We start from the raw sequence: 20,110 nt of genomic DNA on the forward strand, positions 1-20,110 counted from the left end.
TGAGCTCATCTGGCGACTGTAACTTGAGCTCTTAAAGCACCTAATGATGATGGAGAGAGGTGTGTGTGTGTGTGTGTGTGTGTGTGTGTGTGTGTGTGTGTGTGTGTGTGTGTGTGTGTGTGAGCCATTCACCATTATCCTGATGAGACTTTCAACTCGTATATTTGTACAATAAGTAGTAGAAAACTGGGGTTTACAACGCTTTCAGGGAAACATTCAGGCTTCTGCGATGGTGCAGGAAAGACTGACTGCAACACAGAAAATAAAAAATAAAAAATGAACTGCCGTTAGGGCAGATTCACATTTCCCGAATCCCAGAATCTATCTGATAGATAACATCGAGGTGCCTGCGGAGGCGGTTTCATCACCAAAAATGATCAGGATTCATCCAGTCTGGTTACATAAACTTTCACAGCAGTTCATCCAAACATTATTTCATTATTTCCATCTGGATTATAGACAGTCTGACGTGGTAGATGGAAGTGGCAAAAAAAAAAGGTGAAATTATTAAAGCACTAACCTGTTAAAAAAAAAAAAAATCCTGTTTAGTTTTCTTGGGACCTGATGCTTCAATGAGAATTAATCAGCATCTCAGACGGCCTCCATAAATAAGAAAATGTCCGCCTGACAGGTGAGACATACAACGTCCTCATAAAGATTTTACATGCTGAACGTTCTTGACTGGAACTGGACCAAATGACACACTGAGGTTTGAGATGATTGCATTTCATCTTCACTGACGGCCTTTTCCGGTTTTCGACGAGAAAAATTATGGGAAATGAAGCCGACTAATGCGGCAATTAGGAGCAATACGAGACTAAATGCGCTCCCGTCGTAATGTACCAGAGATGCGTTTCATTCGGATTAGTCTTTATTGGCTGTGAAACAGAACATAGAAAAACGCTTCTCTTTCCTGATTTATTATTGAATGTCATTTTAGGTTTCAGAATACATTCATATTTTGTGCACAAACAAAACTGACAAGCCGAAAATCAAACGCTTTTCCTGTTCTTGAATGCGACTGAATAAAGTCCTGATCCTGGTCTCTTCTGAAAGGAAACTATTTGGAGTTTCGTAAGAAATAGTCCGGCAGTAGTGACGTTGGGATTTAAATGGTTTTCAGATGTTTTTTTTTGTTGTTGTTTTTTTTAGTTTGTCTAAATTGTACGCAGCCGCTTCCGCTAGAAACCCCACGACATCGAACACCACGGGAGTTCTCAGTTCTCTAATTTCTCTTCGGCATCACAGACAAAAAAAAATCCTGCAGAGAGAAGCCAACACCTGCCTGTAAAAACTGCAGGCAAGCCGGCCGTGTGGACACAGGAACACGAATATGAAGTTATATATGGACAGCTGACTGGCTCCGTCTGAAGGTAACAAAATCCATCTTCCGGCATGGATATTATTGCTCACTAATTAACACAAAGCAGCCATCTGTTTGCAGATTAAAGACTACGTACACAGTTCACTACGCATGCTCCTGTTTGGAGGATGTATTCCCGTCAAAGGGGAGTTTTTCTTTCCGGCTGTCGCTCACGCGGGAATTATTGCATCACACAGCTGTGCTGTAAGGACTTTACTACGTTCAGAGCCCGGACAGGACTTAATTTAATTAAGTCCAATTTAATTCAACCGGCTATAAAAGTTGAACAGCGGGATGTTGTGATATTCGGGCCTACGTTGTTCCAACGCGAGACGCTGCACAAACCAGCTGCGTGTCCCCCCCCCCCGGTTTACCTCGCGTGCAGAACGATCAGCTTCACAGCCGGAAGTCTTTTAAGAAGCGATTGAGCAGCTCGGCTGCTCACGGCGACAGCAGGTCGCGTCTGCAGCCGCAGGACTGTCCGTAGTCTCTCTCCTTCACGTGGGACGCGTCGTCCCGCAGCTTCGTCCGGACGGAGTCGTCCACCGTCAGCTCCAGGGTCGCCTCTTTGAACACCTTACACACCGACACCTGCGACACACACACACACACACACACAGCGACCGTTGAGTCGTAGTTTTCGGCTTCATCCCGTCACTTCACACGCGGCGAGCTGAAGTCGTCTCGTCACCTCCTGGAAGCGGAGCTTCTTGAACATGGCGATGCTGACCTCGTTGTCCAGCCCGATCTTCGCTTGAAACTTTCGGACTCTGAGTTTGGAGACTCCTGGCGGAAGAAAACGCGCTGATCACCAACACACAAACTTCCCCTCACAGATCGTAACCAGTGTTTCTTCCGATGTTTTCTATTCTACAGTGACGCATGAAGCTTTTTTTTTTTTTTCCATATGTGATCAAACTTTTAACAGATCTTCTGTTTCCCTGCTGCACATGATAACACCTGCTCACCGTAGCTCATCATCATGCGTGTCACCTCCTTCCCGATGCCTTTGCCTCTGTAACTGGGCTCTATTTAAAAAATAATAATAATAATAATAATAATAATAAATGAAATAACTAAACAACTGAATGTTGCTGAATTGTACACACACATATACAGGAAATGGTTCAAATGTAAACGCAAAAACAAAGTGCAGGTTGACTGCAGGTCGTTTTTACTGTCACTTTGTGCATCACCTGCTATCATGATCTCCAGCTCAGCCAAGGACGTGTCTGTGGGGTCAGTCAGGAAGATGTTGACATCTCCCACCATGCACTGCTCCTCCTGGACACCGGGGTCCGCCCACCGCTGCTTGTCCAAGACGATGAACGTGCACTCTGGGAAATATGAAATTTAAAAAAAAAAAAAATTGCCTCTTGAGCAAACTAAAGGATGGGTTTGAAAAAAATACCATCTTTTTGTTGTTGTTGTTGTTGTTTTTTCTCCCATTTTTACAGACCGAGAGTTATTTCGATTCTGCAGAGCTGATAAAAGATTTGTGTCTTTAATTGTCATAACAATTGTCTCTTTAGAGTGTTTATTGTCGTGTTGTGTCTCACTGTCGTCATCTTCCCTCCAGCTCTTCTGCATGTCGTACTCCTGCTCCAGGGTCAGCGGCTCGGAGGCGGTCAGCTGCTGCAGCTCGGGAGACTTCATCCACTCGTGATACCTGAAAGAAACGAAGTGGATGTTTCAAGATGAGACTTCAAGACTGCTGATGGCGAAGTGGGTTTTTGATTCACAGCTTCTGATGTGCCACCGAGGGAGCAAAAACAACAACAACAACAACAACAACAACAACAAAAAACTGCAATTCCTGTTGAGGTAATTCTTCTTGTTTACTTATTCTGCAGGCAGATATTTCATGTGAACCACATCTTCTGCCTCACCAGCAGAGGAATACGTGAAAGAAAGCAGCAGAGAGGTAAAGAGACAAAGTGAGAGGGCGAAGAGGTTCCCCAGGACGGACTGCACCAACAGCTGTTACCTGGGCACGTGGTTTGCGTTGTAAGGAACCAACACGACTGTGTGTCCCTCCAGTAGAGTGTTCTCGTTTATCTTCATGGTGCCAAACCCAGATCAAAGCTCAAAATGTGACTAATAAAATAACTTTAAAGCAGATTCACGTTTGCAGGGCTTCCGTGTTTTCTCTCGGCGGCTGAAACTGCGGCTGCGCTCAGTGTCATGAAGGCAGGAGGCGCCCCCTGCTGGGCAACATCAAGGAAGGCAGTCAGTTCACTTATTCCCCATTTCCCCCACATTTTATCTATTTATTTAATCATCTATTTAGATTTATTTATTTTTTTTAAATATATTTAACATCGCAACGTCATCTTTAATATGTCCACAGACAAGAAATGTAATACACCAACTGAACCACAGAAATGACAGTTAGTAATAACTTGAGAAAGTCAGCGACAAAACCAGCTAAACTTCCCACTCACATTTGCACATTTGCCTGGATTAACTCAGCTGTGTATAATGTTTTTTTTTAACTTAATGATTTGATTTTCTTTGTGTTATAATAATATATAACTATCAATAATTCAAAAATAAAACAAATATTTACAATATGAAAGTAATTGTTTAAAACTGCAACAAGTTTATTTCCTTTTATCTTTTTTGCCCATTTGGGGGAATAAAAAAACACGAACATATAATCTTTTACGTTCAAATGACAACTTTATTAGCAAGAGCTAATTATTTACACATCCAGAAATTACGGTGAAACATTATTGTTTATTTTGATTTATGTTTGTTCTCACTTAATGAATTTAAGTCCAATATCCACCCTCTTTTTGCTCTGATTTTGGTCCTTACCAAATTCTGAGGAAAATAGCTGGCTGTAAAGATGCTAAAAGCTAAGCTAACCGTGGAACTGAAAACGACACTACGGGATTGAAGACATTTCATGCAGCTAAACATTGAGCTTTAGTCAGTTTTGCTCTTTTGTTGGGGTTGGATGCACATTTACAGCAAGAATTTATCTTAACATTTGCAAATGACAGATATTCTGTACTCAATTAGTTTCTTTTTAAAAAAAATTATTTCAGACTTTGTGTCTATCTACATTAAGTGTCTACTGTTGGCTGTTAGGTGGCCCTTCGCAGTCCGTGCCACAGTTTTACCGGCTCCTGTGCCGTGTTGACCATGTCCATCCAGTGCTGCAGCTGAGGGCCCCTGGCGTACATGAAGGGACCCACCACCAGCACTCCCAGCTGGGCCGGAGGCTCTGGGAACAAAACAGACAGAATCTCATTAGAATTTCTTAGAATTTAAAAAAAAGCATGCGAACCCAGATTTTATTCTAATCTGCAAGTATAGTTATAACCTTTAGACTCAAACTTTAGATAAGTTGGTCTAGCGGTCACCTGAGCGGATGTCGTTCGGATGCTGCAGCTCGAACCTCAGACAGGCCTCGTCCAGGTGCTGAGGTCGCAGTTTAAAGGTCATCCTGTGGTTGAAGCAGGGGTTGTTTTCATCCTTCACCACACAGCTGCGCTTCATCTTCACCACCTCAGTGTGTATCTGTAAGCTCACCTGGACGCACACGCCTGGGAAACACCGACAGATGCCAGACGTGACCAGATGTGCCTCATATTTTCATACTTTGAAGATGTAACGCCGATGATTAGTGTGGGGCTCTTAAAGGCTCCATGTGAAGATATGTTGCACTCGTGGAGCCACATCAACGAGCCTGTCCGGGACCAGAAACACCTCATACCTGCGTCTGTGAGCAGCTGCAGGCCTCGAGCCCTCAAAACCACCACTGAGAGGCGCTGCATAGACGGACTGTAGCTGAGAGATATCTTCACATCGCCCAGCTCTGAACACTGAGAAACAATGATTACCAGTATTTACAGCCACTTGTGTGCACTTGCATACAGTAAATTGTGTGTGCGTGTGACTGCCGTCGTGCACCTGTGTGTCCTCCTCGGTCTCCAGGTCTCTCCAGAGCACCCTGCCGGCATGGCCGAGCTCCCCCTCCAGAGGAAACAGCACCCTGCCCACGGCGCGCCGTTTCCCGTCATGCTCCACGCTCAGCACGCACACACTCAGGATGCTCTGAGGCACACACGCTCCTGACACCTGAGGAGCAAACAGGCATGCTGAGTCATCACAATAAATCTGTGCATTTGCTGCACCTGCAGCAATCCCACTAAATGTCATTAAAAAAAAATTCAGGTGAAATTTTTATTTTTTTTATAAATATGGAAGCAAAAAGTTTCTCTCCACCATTTATTTGTATCATGGTTTTATGTATTGTCTTAATTTTCAAGGGATATCTTGTTTTTTTTGTTTTTTTTATCTCCACCTGCTCCTGAGGAACATATTTGCATCTTTATCTTCTAAATGCTTCACTGCTAGTTGAAAATAACTGAGGTGAATGACAGCGAATGAAAACAGTAAAGTTGCAGAATGGAAAGCTGAACAAAGAGCTGTTAAAAGGAAATGGTGGCCAAAACTGAACCTCGATTGACCTCTTTCACGCTGCCACTCGAAATGTTATTTTAAAATATTAATCACAGCTTTAAATAAATGTTATACTGCAAAAAATAAAGTGTGTGAGACAAGAGCAGACAGAAATTAAGCTCGAGTAGACTCAACTCATCCGTTCTTTTGTCTCTAAAGTTTCACTCAGTGAATGTCTCAGCAGATTTAAACTTCTGGAAACTTTGAGTGATCTCACCTGGAAAACGAAGCAGTCGTTGAACTCGGGGTCGGGCCCCGTGCCCCGGGCCTTGGCCTGGCGGGGCCGCCGGTCGTCAGGGAGAAGCCGGAGCTCCACTAGCGTGACGTTGCCGTGGAAATGAGGAGGGAGGTTGCCGAGGCGGAGCAGGGAGACCACGAGCTGCTCGCTGCCGTGTCGATACTCCGCGGAGAAGCAGAGGCGGGTGGCCATGCCGGGAGGGGGGGCCACCACCTCCTTCAGAGGGGGAGCGGAGTAGAGGCCAGCAACCACCGTCCCCATCGGGTACCAACCTGAGGACAACAGATCAGTGTGTTGGAGGATTTTTTTTGTTTGTTTGTTTGTTTTTAAGGAAGTTTGAAGGGTTTCAATGAAACTTTTATTAAAAATACATATCATATGATATTTTAGTCATTAATGTGATTTTTAACCCTCAGAGGGGCCGTGTTGGTCTGACACTTTGTAGGTCGGCTAGTTCGCCCCCAACTTTCCTTTTGGTCTTCGCTGAAATATCTTGAAAATCATTCTATAAATTGCAATGATGCAGCCAAATCTTCTGACTTTCTCTTTGGCACCACTTTGAGTTTAATATCTGTGATTCAGAGTGAAGAAGCTTGACAGGCTTTGGATGAAAGATGGAGGGCTACTGTAGATTCATGGTCCCCTGAGGATGTATTGTAATACAAGCACAGTACATATTGAGTTAGCAATAATGCACACAGATTTACCAGATGAAATTCATAGTGTTTTAAAGAATGGAGTCCATTAGCTTCTCATTTTCACCTGACAACAGTTTTTTTTTCCAGCGGAAATATCAGCTTCATGCAAGCATCGCAGTTTACTTGAAAGCAGTCTCTATGCTGACCCTAAATTTAAAGCTGCATGTCCCAGGCAAAACGTCAACATCATCATTGGCAAAGACCCATTTAGAAATATGGAAATAACCCATCCCTAAAGGAAAACGTAAATGCCAACATGCTATTGAATAGATACCGCATCACTTTCGCAGAAACTAAAACATCCATAACATCAACAGAAAAAAAGACATCTTTCTCTAAATCGCAGATTTTTGTTTCATAAGTAAAAATTTGTCGAGTTTTAAAATTATTTACATGCCGTGAAAATAAAAAAAAGCAATTATGACCTACTCCTCACTGAGAGTGACCCACGATGAGCCAGTATGTCCCGCCGGCCCTCCATCTTCATCTCCTCCTCCTCTTTCTCCTCCTGCTCCTCCTCTTTCTCCTCCCGTTCATCGTTGGTCGGATCTCCGTGGTTTTGTGTGACGAGGCGAGGAGGCAACGTAAAAGGGATCTCACCGGGCCTTTCACACACACACAGACAAATTTGTCATCTGAAGTATTGTAGCTGCATTAATCAAATAACTGAGATGATTTCTATGATTCCAGGTCAGTAGTACTGTTAGGTAGGTAGGTAGGTAGGTATATACTTTATTAATCCCCGAGGGGAAATTTTTTCGGCACAGCAGCATACATACAGGAGCAATAATAGAAACAATAGAATAAAATAATAATAGAATAGAATAATATAATAGAAAAGCAATAAAATAAAAAATATAAATATAAAATATAAAATGTACAGTACATACAGTATATATACAGTATATTAAATATCTATATATAATATACAACAAACCAATAAACACAGTCAACATACATGTTGACTGTTAGTGCTGGTAGGTCTTAAACTTAGTACAATATCCCCCATAAATCCTAATAAATGCATGTTGATTATGTTTGTTGTTTGCTCAGCTTCATTCTTGACCTCAGAAACAGCAGCTGATAAAAACAAGCTGCACTCATTTGCAATCACCGGATCTGCTGCTGAGGACGGCGTGACAGCCAAACACCTTTTGTCCATCAATAAATCAAACTGTTTAAGGGGTGATTGTCGAGAAAACTCCCGTGCATATTCGACGTGACATGTTCATCGTGGTACTAACGTGGGCCAGGAGCCCTGCGACACCAGGATCACCGGAGCACAGCATGCTGGTGCTGAAGGCACTGAAGAGAGTAGCTCCTGGTACTGACTCTGCCCTTTCTTCCTCCTCCATAGATAGCACACCGTCAGAGTCAGCAGCAGCAACAGCAGCAGCAACAGCGACAGACCAACAGCCAAAAGCAACACCTGGTCTGAACAAACAAACACACAAACAGTGAAAGTAATGACTCAGGTGTGTTACAGGCAGACGGTTTAATGTAGGTTTCTGCTCACCAGCCATGGATGAGTAACTTTTCTTCTTCTCAGCTTTGACTCAGACGGTCCAAAGATGAAAAAGCTACCACTTTCATTAGTAACGTGAGAGTTTACTGTTTGTGACCCCGGAGAGCTGTGAGTACGACACAGCTGGCAGGTTCTCAGCATGTGATGTTGTTATCTGCACGGCCGGATTAACCTCCTCAAGGGGCCCCTGGGCGAAAAAAAACAACTGTTGGGCCCCCAGTAACCGTGAAAATAGATGTCAGTTTTTCTATACTTCCCCAAACGTCCAGATACTAACTATTACTCTGGAGCTGAAATGACTTCATGATTAATAGATTGGCATTTCCTATTATTTCTAAGCAAAAATGTCAAAAACTTAACTTATTCCCGGCCCTCAAAGCCAAATATTTCTTAGTTTTCCCCGTCTTCTCTGAAGGTAAACCTAAAATGTTTGTGGTTTTATCTGCTAGTAAGAAGAAAATGAAGCATTGTGAGTATTTTAACTTGGGCTACAGGTAATAGTAATTGTCATGTTTCCCGATTTCCTATTGCCACAAAACAATTAAAGAAAACAACTGTCATGTGTTTTGGTCATGAAAATAACTGTTGGTTGCAGTCTTACAGTACTTCAATGATGTTATAATACAACATTGTGTGACGCCTACAAATGTATGGTCACAATTGTAAAGTTATTTTTGTAAGTATTGGGGAAAAGGCCATATTTTAATGCATTGTTACAATGACTTTAAATTGAACCCTGAAGGTGCAGTTACTCAATTTGGACACAAGGGGGGAGTATCTGCTGAGGTGAGCAGTAGTCGTGGTGAAGCTGCGGGAGCTTCCGCTCCTCGGGCGGAGAAGAAGAAACACAAACACATCTAACGTCTATGACTTCCTGCTCAAAACAGGTTAGTAACGATTGTTATACTATCACAATGCATTTTTAAGTACTTTAAAAAAAATCTTCTCAAAGTTTATGTTCGAAAATAGTTGGTTTAGTCAGGTTTAGAAACGTATCTGTCCACCGCAATGGAGTCTTGGTAGCTCGCGGCTAAACCGTGTAACAAAATGGCGGCCTTATTGTTGACATTATTGTTTACTGCCTCTGAAGCGCCTTGACACGTGCAACCTTACTGAAGTTGTTTAGCTTAAGTTTTGACTAAAATATGGATGGAAATGTTGGTCGTTTTTCATTCTGGTCATGTCACCGTGCTGATACTGTACATGTAAATTATTTTGTTCTTGTCGATTAGAGAGTAATTTTGCTTCTAATTTGTTTTTTTTCATACTTTGTAAGTGTGTTCAGTAAAACAATAAATAAGTTGGCTCAATCACACGCGCTGTTTTCGCCTTTTATTTTTTCCAACTTGTCCCCCCTTTTTTTTCCTAGGATGGCAAAGGAAGTACGGGTCACGCCTTCACCATCCTAGGAAAGCGCGATGGGGCCTCTAGTGTTAAGGGTTTTCTCCCAGATAAACATAGTGGCTAAATTTATAATTAGTTGTGTATATTAGCGCTTTGATAAACTAACTAATCCTGGTTTCTTAACAGCAGACGTGTGAATTTGTACATTGTGAATTGTATTACTCGAGCTGTAATGTAAGTTGTGTGAATTTGTTGGGAGAGATTGTTTTAAATGCAAAGAGAGGAGATTCAGATGATATTATGTTTAATAAAGATGGAGAACAGCCTGCGAAGTGAACACATCTAATGTCTATTTATCTTCTGCTTACTGGCTACTCATATTTGAGGTCTTTAACAATTTCTGCAGGTTTTTCTGTGTTAAAAAGACTCGCGGACCAAACAGCGCGGCTCTTATTTTGTATTCACTCAATGCTTTTAAACAGCTTCCTGTTGCGCAAAGGACAATGAGCGTATAAGTAGCTGCACACACAGATAATATTATTGTCCTGGCAGCCGACACGATCTTAACTCAGAGTCACTGATAAGCCACCAGCCCGCCCGTTGATCACTTACACACTCACGCATCAAAAACGTTGAGGCTGCTTCGAGATTGGACAGCAGCTAATAAGATGACCGCTAATCCTCAGGGCTAAAGGTAGAGTAATGGCCCTCTCTCCCTCACACACACACACGTACACGAACAGAGAAAAGTCACCGTGTTCACACCGATGTTGAACTTCACATAGGCTGAGACGGAGGATAAGCTCGAGCTGGAAAGAAAAAAAGAAAAAAAAAAGTCACAACAGGAGTGTGAGGCTGTTATTGTGGCTGGAAACAACAAAAGATGATCTGATTAAGAAGTGAGGGAGGAGGAATGAGGGGAGGAAGAGGAGACATCATTTAGTGCTACCTGCTGGAGAGCCGAACTGGACACGAGGAGCAAATTTAAAGGTAAGAGATTGTTTTTCTTTGTTTACCCAACATCACACTCTGGTTTTGTGTATGCGAGCAGACTTTTAGGTAAACTTGAGTGTTTATTCATTTCAGAGAAGTTAGAAGGTAGTCTGCGTATCTGCAGGTCAGTTGTGGTCAATACATGGCCGGGTCATTTTGGGACGGGCAGAGTGGACGGTTAGTTTTAACATAAATACGATGCAAATATGCATGTTTTTGTGCAACTAAATCACAAAGCAAGCACTTATTGTTACCGGGTGAAGGACTGATGATCTGGCATAATCTGCTTTTAAAAAGCACAAAGGGACAAAGAACGCACGTGCACGCCTCTTCAAGATAAGAAAAAAAAACTAGCTGATTTTAATTTCTAATAACCTCCTGCATCTATTGTAGTTTTCTTTCGTGGTCTCTTTTGTTTCTTTGTCTTCTGTCAACTGATGACCAAATCCTCTCTTAAATCTGCCTCGATCAATCTATGGTTTGACTCAATAATCAAATAATCTGTGTAATCTCATTTGGCTAATCTGGGAGAGCCTGTGAATGTGCGGTGACATCTGTGTCGGTGTTCTCATCCAACTCTCGGGAAGAACAAGTGTGTTTCCCAAAATGCTTTTGTAAAGTGGTGGCAATACGTGATATTTTCTATAATAACAATAAGAAACAAAGATTATCAGATGAATCTGTTGCTTCCTTTGGCTTCACACAGCTTTATAAATGGCAGAAAAACAAATTTAGCCCCTAGCTGATGAACATAGTCAAGAATTTAGCAGCTAAATGACTAACTGTTGGCTAATTTCACCCGTTAGTCTGAAAAATGTATAAAACTGTTCATAAAATGTTTCTGCTGCCCCCAAGTGGCCAAAAAAATCATATTGCTGGTTCAGAGATGATAATTCAACACAAAGATTTGTCCTTCTTTACAGGTTAGTGCTGTTGCCATGGCGAGGGCCACGCGCCCAGCATCTGAGAGCTACCAGTCGGTCTGCTCTTCGGTCAGCGAGTCGGTCTCGTACTCCAGTGGAGGTGGGACTGACGAGGACGATCAGGCGCCCATTTTCTCCCTCTCCAAAAGCTCCATGGACGTTGTCACGGTGACCGGCCTGCCTCACAAGCGGGATCCAGCTTGGACCAGAATGGACCTGAGGCGCAGCTGCAGCACCAACACGCACCCCGAGCAGAGCGCGGTGACGCTGCAGCAGCAGCTGCAACCTCGCATGTGGCAGCACATCAACGCCGCGAACAGCCACCAGTTATCCCTCACGACCCAAAACGTGGACATTCACAACCCGCCCATCCTCAGCGAACGCTGGATCTCCAACATGCAGCGGTGGAGCGAGTGCAGCGGCAGCACACACAGCCGCAGCAGCACTCCGGACTCAGTCGTGTGGAAAGGAGGGTCTCCACGGTCCTGCAGCGTCACACAGGAGACCCCTTACTCTGCTGCGCCGAACTCTCCGATGTCCAAACTAACCTCTCCTCCAACCACACCCTCCCCGTTGACCTCCCCCCTCCACACGCCTACTTTACCCTCCGCGGATCTTCTGAGGTCTTCTTCTTCTTCATCACTAAGACTGAGCACACATCAGCAGGAGGACTTACTTGAATCCTCACCTGCACCCTCGCCCCTGCAGACTCGCACCTCCTCATCAATTCGGTCCAACTCTCCCGATCTCCACCAGCTCACCAGCATAGACGACGAAGGCTTCCTGGAGAATAATTTGCTGGCAGTTCACTTTCCCTCTCCAGTCTCGTCCTCCGTTAGCTTAGCGGAAGCAGGAGTGTCTTCAGATCCTGGATGCCTTGTTGACGACGTGATAAATAAGCTGCCCAGCGAAGGAGCAAGAAACCCAGAGCAAATGTTCAGCTACCGGACGTCTACTTCGGCAGCAGAGGAGCAAGAGTTGAGCAGAGGATCCCCCGTCTGCCATCTTGAGCTGCCGTTGCAGCCGCAGCAAAGCCGTGCGACGGGCCGAGGTTCGAGATCACCACTTGTTTCTTCCCTGAGCGACTCGCGGTTGGGTTACTGCTGCAGGTGCAGAGGGGGCATCGCAAAGGCTCCGATGGTTGAGGTGTTCAGGCATGAAGCTGCAATGGCTTCCCAGCTGAAAATGGTAGACGCAGCTGTGCAGACGGTGTCTCCCAGCGATTCCTGGTCGGACCTCCGGAGGAATATAACCTTCAACATGGGGTCCCCCTCTATCTTGGGTTCGCCGCCTGGGTCCAGACTGAACCTTAAGACCTCAGTGGGGTCCAACTCCAATCTGGTGTCGCCATCCTCCAGCATGTTCCCGGATAGCAGCGGAGAGGAACAGGAGAGACAGGGCGATGACTTGGTGTTGGACGTCAACTCTGCCTCATTGCACGACCTGGAGAGAAGGAGGTCGTGTCTGAAGAGCCAGACGGAGGAAACGAGGAACGCGATGGGAAGGAGGAGCAGCATGAAGCAGGTGCAGTGGGACGAGGACGGGATGACGTGGGACATTCACGGAGCAACCGTGGACCCCAAGGAGCTGAGCACGGCCATACAGAAACATATGGAGCTCAAGAACAGCCCTGAACCACCGAGGCCTTCCTTGAAGAAGAGTAAAGCTCCGAAGCCTCCGGTCATATCGAACGTGGTGACGGCCATGATGTCTGAAAAGACTCCACCCTCGGTGCGTATGGTGGAGGGTGAAGGAACACCAGACGCGGAGAGCGGGAAGGAGGTGCACCACGAAGGAGGAAGCACAAAGGAAGAGACGGTAGAAGTTCCTCGAAGAAGAAGAAGCAGAGCAGAAGGAGATAATGGAGAGGAAGATGAGGAGGTGTACGGAGAGGAAGGCAGCAGCGATCCTAAGTCATCCTCGCACGGGAGGAGACACAGTCGAAAAAAAGGCGGGATCCGGTCGCTGCGGAGGCCGGGATGGTGTGGAGGCTCCACCACGGCAGAAGACTGATACTGGACACCAAGTCCACCCGTAGCTGATGAAGCCTTCAGTTTGCACACGAATAATAAACTCTGAATGAAGCTGGGAAACACTTCATCTAGACTTTCTGTCAGTGTTTATTTAATTTTTTTCCATTTGGTACAACTTTGAAGTTTCACTTTTAGAAAAGTTTTTCTCTTCTCGTTGGGGTCCGCTGTTTAGTCAATGGTAGATGCATTTTTACGGTAGGATTTTCATGATGGCCACCAGTGAATTAGTAAGAAAACTACAATAGGGTGATGCACTTTATTGCTATAAATGTTCAATAAAAAACTTTTGTTTCTGTTTCTGAAAAGATTTGTTTTTTTGATTTTGTGGATAGTTGCTAAAAAATGGTACCTCAAATTTTGAGGTAATTGTACTTTACTTTCTATTTTATACACATTTTTATTAGAGCCTGGCTTTTTTTTTTTTTTTTTTTTTGAGGTAAGAGGTGTTCAGTTGGCTACAATCTGCAGCCTCACAGAGAGATGCCACTACATCCTACGAACTGCTCCTTTAATTAAAAGATGTGAATCCTTCAAAACTCAAAGAGATCATCATCAGAAAAAAGAAAAAAAAAACCAGAACAGATCTGATTGAACACACACAAAGTTGAGTTGTATGTAAACTTGGTGAACCGCGGTGGTGAGGTTTGACCATTCAGGCGCTGCCATTCAGATGAGCGGGCACATTCTCTCTCATTCACCACAGTAAAAACAGATCAGCTCACCAGTGGCTTCCACTGCAGGTATTGTTGTCATATTTTCACAGATGTGTTTGTGTGTGTTGGGAGAGGGCAGCAGGGTTATTTTCATTTATTTAATTTTTGTTTAAAGGGTCGATTTAAATGAAGGCAAACTGGATTTCGTTGTCAGTCAGGACACTATTTGCTCTAAATAATCCACAAAACACACAGTCTGCTGTTTTAACTGGGAACAATAACTCTTTGGAGTTACATGTGACAATTTTGTTGTTTTTATTGTTTGTTTTAACTGACTGTAGCTAAGCCACTACTGGCTTTTTAAGCTGATGTCTTTCTTGGTAATTGAAAGTTAAATTTTGAGATAACGATACACGGTATTGGCTGATTTTGTTTAGCATAAAAACATGGGGATCCCTCTGGGATTTGTTTTTTTTACAACTGTGACCAAAGTATGTACCGACTGAGTGAGACTTCTTGCAGTTAAAAAAAAAAAAAAATAAAGCTAAGGGTTTACAACCGGAGGCTGTACTCAAGACACAGTGGTGCTTTAAATGCTATTGTCACCATGGTAACATGCTCAGGTACAATTTTAACTATGTTCACCATCTTAGTTTAACTTGTTACTATGGAAGTCATACTAACAAGGTTGTCTCTGGTTTTGGTGGGGAGGGAATGGTTGTGGTGGTCCTGTATGATCTTGTGGCTTTGAGCAAAGATAACGTTGATAAAGTATGTAGGCACAAGTCCTACTAGTTTAGATGTAAAGCAGGGGTGGCGGGTGGTGGGTATTGAGGGGAGTAGTATTAGGACTTCCCGAGGTGCACACTCTCACTTTGTTACTAAGGCTTTGTACTATGTAGTATCTTACTTTGGTGTATGAGCATAGCATGTATGGTGTTGGCATAGCATCCTGTGGATTAGTGAGGCGGTTGGTAGGTGAAGACGGGTAGTAACAGAGTCAGTCGACCCGTTTGCTTTTTATTCTGCATTAATATGGCACTTTTTGTTTACTTTAAAACCCAAAAGTATAGACGAGGCTGATGGGTAGTTTAACTTTAATTCATCAGGTATTTAATCGTAAAGCAAAAATACTGGACAAATTACAATTTTGACTGATGATGGAGTTTGATGGGAAACTTACGAGATCAAGCAAGTAATTACAGCTCATCCTGAGAGGAACATTAATGTCTGAATTTAATTTCATAGCAAAGCATCCTGAAGCTGTTGAGACAGCCCTTGTAAAACTACACAGGTGGACACAGAGAAGAAAAGTCATCAGGATTCATCCTCTGGGAACCATGAATATACATAAAAGAAATTGTGTCCAACCGAAAGCTGTCGAGATATTTCCGTCCCAATCAAAGTGGTGGACAGACAAACTGACAGCTGGAGTCACAGCCGGGCCGTGACGAAACATTTCTTTCTTTGTGGCCTGAGGACTACAGCTTCTTGTCATTTATTGATCAATCGCTAAGCCGATACAGATGCGAGATCAGCCTGAACGATGTCATTTCTGGTCTTCCTCTTTCCTGACAATCATTTTTCATACAAGGTTACGTCCTTTCTACCGAGGATGTTTACGCAGGATGAACTGTAATGATTTGGTAATTACAGAGGTCATTTTCAGGTCACTATGTCACTACCACAGGTCACGTGACATGATGTGATGTTTGTTTGTGTACGGCACTGTACTGCCTTTGTGCCGCATGCATGTTGGTGTACTGTGAGCATACTATATGTATGTGAAAGTGCTGATGGGACTCCCCAAAATCCCCTTTTTTCTCAGCTGCAGTGGAAACTCAAAGCTACAGGAGAACTATCCAGCGCTCGGTCTTTGTTGTGACACAGCTCTTTGTCCGCGGAGGTGTGCTGTTGTGTGTGTGTGTGTGTGTGTGTGTGTGTGTGTGTGTGTGTGTGTGTGTGTGTGTGTGTGTGTGTGTACTCTATGTGTACCTGTGTATGTACATCTGCGTGTGCTGGCCGCCTGGTATAAATAGCGTGGGATGTGTACCGGCCGGTGATTCTGTGGAAGACGATGGCTGTACCAGGACCTCCTCCGCTCCTCCTTCTGTCTCTGTTGCTGCCGCTGCTGTTGAGCAAGGCATCCCTGCCTGCAGCTGCATACACACTCACCCCGGGACAACAGCGACAGCACAAAGTGCTCCACCTGGGTGAGGGCAAGATACACGCCAACAAACATATCAGCGATGAACATGGAGCTAAAAAAAAAAAACTAAAAAACGTTTTGAAGTGATTTGTCTTCTCTCGGTTTACATGTCGTGTTTCTGTCCTCCTAGACTGGCCGACGGATTGTGGTATGCCCCACTTCAAGCCCAACATGGCTGAGAGGATTGTGTCCGGGAACGAGGCCAGACCTCACTCCTGGCCCTGGCAGGTCTCTCTGCAGGTAAATCACACTGGCGTGGTTCAGCATTCAAAGGATCAGAAAGTCTTGAGCTGAACAAGAAGCAGGTTTTTATCTTTTCTCACGTTGTAATTGATCATTGTTTTTATTATCGCTCCGTATTTTGGTTTCCCTTCATTTAGTCCAGGTATCTCCAACTAATAGCTCGCAAGCTACCTACTGGTTAAATATGCGTGTTGAGTATTCATTTGTTATTGTTCACATAAAAGAAGTTTATTCAGCTGGTTTGGTGGAGCTCAGCTATGTGAATAAATGTTAGTTACTTTTGGCAAAGTAGCTCTCAGAGGAAAAAAGGTTGGAGACCCCTGAGAGTATTATTGGGAGTATAAATATCAGTACAGTGTAGAGTTAAAAATGGCCATTAATCTTCAAAGTGCTTGTTTTGTCTAAAAGACATTCAATTGAATCTGATATAAAACAGAAAATCAGCCATTTCTCACATTTTAGGAGGTGAAACCAACCGGTATTTTTCTTTGATAAATAACTTGAACAATTAACCAATTATCAATCTTTTTTCCTGCTTCCTTAACAATTCATTCATTCGTTGCTTCTGAAATACTTTGTGTGTGTATTTGGCCTAAAGATTAGAAAAGAGGGTTTGTGAGGGTTTTGCCTTTGCTCCTTTACACCACCACTGATGTAGCTTCAGTGACCTGCAGGTCAGACTGCAACTTGTACTGAGGAGCCTCCAGGTGTGTGAACCTGTGTGAGTGTGATCATGAGTACATGAAGGAGAGCAGAAGTGTTGCCGAGGCAGTAGATGCGTTATAGTGTTGAAATGTTTCAAAGCATGAAATCTTAAAATCCCCGTGCTTGTGATATAAAGAAATATAAAAACTATTATCTCTGTACTGGCCAGTAGATTCTTCTTGTATATATATTTCGTCACTGAGGAGGCTGTGTGGTCGTCTCTCACAGGTTCGGCCCAGGGGAAGTAAACATTACATTCATGTCTGTGGGGGAACTCTCGTCCACAAGAACTGGGTCCTCACTGCAGCTCACTGCTTCCAGAAGTAAGAAAAACATTCATTAAGAGTCCAATTTAGTTGTAGTTTGATGTTCAAATTGAACACAGTACATGACAGGCATGACTGTATTCCGATTATTTTGATCTCTCAGGGGTAAAGCGGAGGACGCTGGGAGCTGGAGGATCGTACTGGGCAAGCACCAGCTGAGGCGTTCGGAGACGGCAGAGAGGATTTTCCCGGTTAAGAGGATCTACCGGCACGAGAACTTCCGTTACCCCGCTCACAGCGAACTGGACTACGACATCGCCCTGGTGAAGGCTGCCACAGACATCTCCCCTACCAACTTCATCCGCTACGCATGCCTGCCGCGCAAGCAGATCAGCCTCAAACCGGGGCACTACTGCTGGGTCACAGGCTGGGGGGACACCCGCGGTGAGTGGAGGGAGGCTACTGACAAACAGCTCTGTGGTGGGGCTTTGAGCCGAGTAATAGCATGAGGGAAGCAAAGACAGGCCATGATTTTAATCTTATACATAACTTGAATACCCTTTCTTTCAACCGTGACTGAAAGTTTGATTTTTCAAATTTTTATAGCATCAAAATGTTTTACTTTGAAAAGCTTCTGTCTGAGCTTCAGAGGGTTTTAAACTTGTGTACTCGCAAACTTTGACGTGTTTCTTTCGGGTTAACAGATTTAATAGTAATTTAATGTAAAACTTAGTTTTCAGTCAATTAAAACAACAATTTTGCATAAATGAAATGAGTAAAATTCAGAGGGCAGGGCTTAAGTGTCTGTATTTGTTGGGACATTTCACTCAAATCTCCAAACGTGAACAGCTCGAGACACTAACTGTATAAAAAGTCAGGGGTCGACTGAAGTCTGTCGGATTCATCCTCTGGAGAAGGTGAAAGTCTGTAAAGCTCAATAGATGAGATACTACGATGGCGCCGATGGACCAGCATGACAGAAATCAAAATGCAGTTGAAGTGATCCGAAATGTCTTCCAACACATCTCAGGTGGGAAGGAGAACGTGGCTCTGGCAGAAGCCCTGAATCAGGCCCGTCTGCCCATCATCGATTTCAAGACCTGCCGGCAGAAGAAGTTCTGGGGCGACCGCGTCCGAGACTCCATGATCTGTGCCGGGTTCAGAGACACCGAGGGCCCGCCGGCTGCGTGCCAGGTACGACTACGGGTTACAGTGTGTGGAAGGAGGGCCGGGACACACATCAATATCAATATAGTGACACGAGAGGAAACCTTGTCTTACATTCTGGATATCATCATATAGAATAAGAGGTGTCTTTTATATAAAGAAATTGTAAAAAAAAAAAAAAAAAAAAAAAAAACGCTGTGTAAATAGCTTGTGAAATCATAATATTGATATCAAAGTATTTGGTCGAAAATATGATATTTGATTTTGTCCATATCGCCCGGCTCTAGTCAGAAGTGAATTTATGTTTGGGGTAAATTTCCCACCTCTCCTCCTTCCGTCCTGCAGGGCGACTCCGGTGGTCCCCTGCTGTGCCAGCTGGGCCGGGACCGCTGGGAGGTGCACGGCGTGGTGAGCTTCGGCCCCATCGGCTGCACCGTGGAGAACAAACCCAGCGTCTTCACCCGCACCGCCGCTTACATCCCCTGGATCGAGGCCACGCGCATCAGGGATTTCTTCCTGCACTAACCGGACTCAGCGCTGACAGCAAAGATAAGCTCTGCTCTGTCTCACAGTCACACTTTACTTCCTGTTCAACACACCGCGTTCACCACTTCACCGTGTCAGTACACGTTCTCAATGTGCTCCGACTGTTTTCTAACACTACAGCGTCTACGCCGCACCGCTCTGCACAGTTCACACTGCTCATGACCTTTTAACATCCAATCTACTTTGTGCAATAAAAGTGTTTAAAAGCAAAACGTATAAGAACATTTCCCATGTTTTTTTTTTTAATTTGAGTTTATGATACAGCACGTTTTATGGAGACACATAAACAGGATCCACTGCCAGTACGGCTGTACAGTGATTTCTTCTCACGCAGTTAAACAGAACCCGCTTCAATAAATACAAGAGTAGAACCGACCGTGAGGCTTTGTTCTGTGTTCGCACGTCTCGAGTCGCTCTTCAGTCACAGAAAAGTCTTTCAGTCCAAAACCAGAACTTGGATTCATCTGATGATGTCAGAGGTCATATTTCAGGTTGGCTCATTCGACCCAAACGTTTTGGGTTCACCGTTTTCAAATCTTGACATTGAAGAAGACCGACGAGTCGGCGATAAACGATCATATAAGAAAGGTCGCACCTCTGAATGAGACGGGCTGTTCTCATGACCGATCTCCTCGAGGATGAAGACAAACGAAGGGGGAGGCGTTAGCGGACGGTCTACGTCTGGATTTCCGGTGGAACTTAGTCCAAATTTTCACATCGTATTTTCTCGG

At 44.1% G+C, this 20,110-nt stretch overlaps 4 protein-coding genes across 4 annotated transcripts; 2 read left to right on the forward strand and 2 right to left on the reverse strand.

The window, feature by feature from the left end:
* Positions 1-853: 853 nt before the first annotated feature.
* nat9 (N-acetyltransferase 9) lies at positions 854-3,522 on the reverse strand. The gene is made up of 6 exons (XM_069719954.1): positions 3,351-3,522; positions 2,923-3,032; positions 2,560-2,700; positions 2,332-2,391; positions 2,055-2,149; positions 854-1,954 (listed from the first exon to the last, which is right to left on the reverse strand). The coding sequence occupies exons 1-6, from the start codon at positions 3,425-3,427 to the stop codon at positions 1,805-1,807; spliced, it is 633 nt and encodes a 210-aa protein (XP_069576055.1). The 5' UTR covers positions 3,428-3,522; the 3' UTR covers positions 854-1,804.
* A 926-nt stretch (positions 3,523-4,448) lies between these two features.
* Positions 4,449-8,295, reverse strand: syt15 (synaptotagmin XV). The gene is made up of 8 exons (XM_069719951.1): positions 8,289-8,295; positions 8,017-8,206; positions 7,202-7,377; positions 6,054-6,346; positions 5,285-5,452; positions 5,088-5,196; positions 4,735-4,917; positions 4,449-4,595 (listed from the first exon to the last, which is right to left on the reverse strand). The coding sequence occupies exons 1-8, from the start codon at positions 8,293-8,295 to the stop codon at positions 4,456-4,458; spliced, it is 1,266 nt and encodes a 421-aa protein (XP_069576052.1). The 3' UTR covers positions 4,449-4,455.
* A 2,128-nt stretch (positions 8,296-10,423) lies between these two features.
* LOC138633616 (serine-rich adhesin for platelets) lies at positions 10,424-13,887 on the forward strand. Its single transcript, XM_069719961.1, has 2 exons — positions 10,424-10,631; positions 11,558-13,887. Exon 2 carries the CDS (start codon positions 11,573-11,575, stop codon positions 13,568-13,570), a length of 1,998 nt encoding a protein of 665 aa, XP_069576062.1. The 5' UTR covers positions 10,424-10,631; positions 11,558-11,572; the 3' UTR covers positions 13,571-13,887.
* A 1,953-nt stretch (positions 13,888-15,840) lies between these two features.
* On the forward strand, positions 15,841-19,544 carry LOC138633612 (chymotrypsin-like elastase family member 2A). Its single transcript, XM_069719956.1, has 6 exons — positions 15,841-16,456; positions 16,583-16,692; positions 17,629-17,723; positions 17,830-18,110; positions 18,697-18,860; positions 19,179-19,544. The coding sequence occupies exons 1-6, from the start codon at positions 16,321-16,323 to the stop codon at positions 19,356-19,358; spliced, it is 966 nt and encodes a 321-aa protein (XP_069576057.1). The 5' UTR covers positions 15,841-16,320; the 3' UTR covers positions 19,359-19,544.
* Positions 19,545-20,110: the final 566 nt, after the last annotated feature.

This window comes from Brachyistius frenatus, unplaced genomic scaffold, assembly GCF_029030835.1.
Source record: "Brachyistius frenatus isolate BFR_SWC_R1_liver_20210118 unplaced genomic scaffold, ASM2903083v1 Contig_228, whole genome shotgun sequence".
NCBI lineage: Eukaryota > Metazoa > Chordata > Actinopteri > Embiotocidae > Brachyistius > Brachyistius frenatus.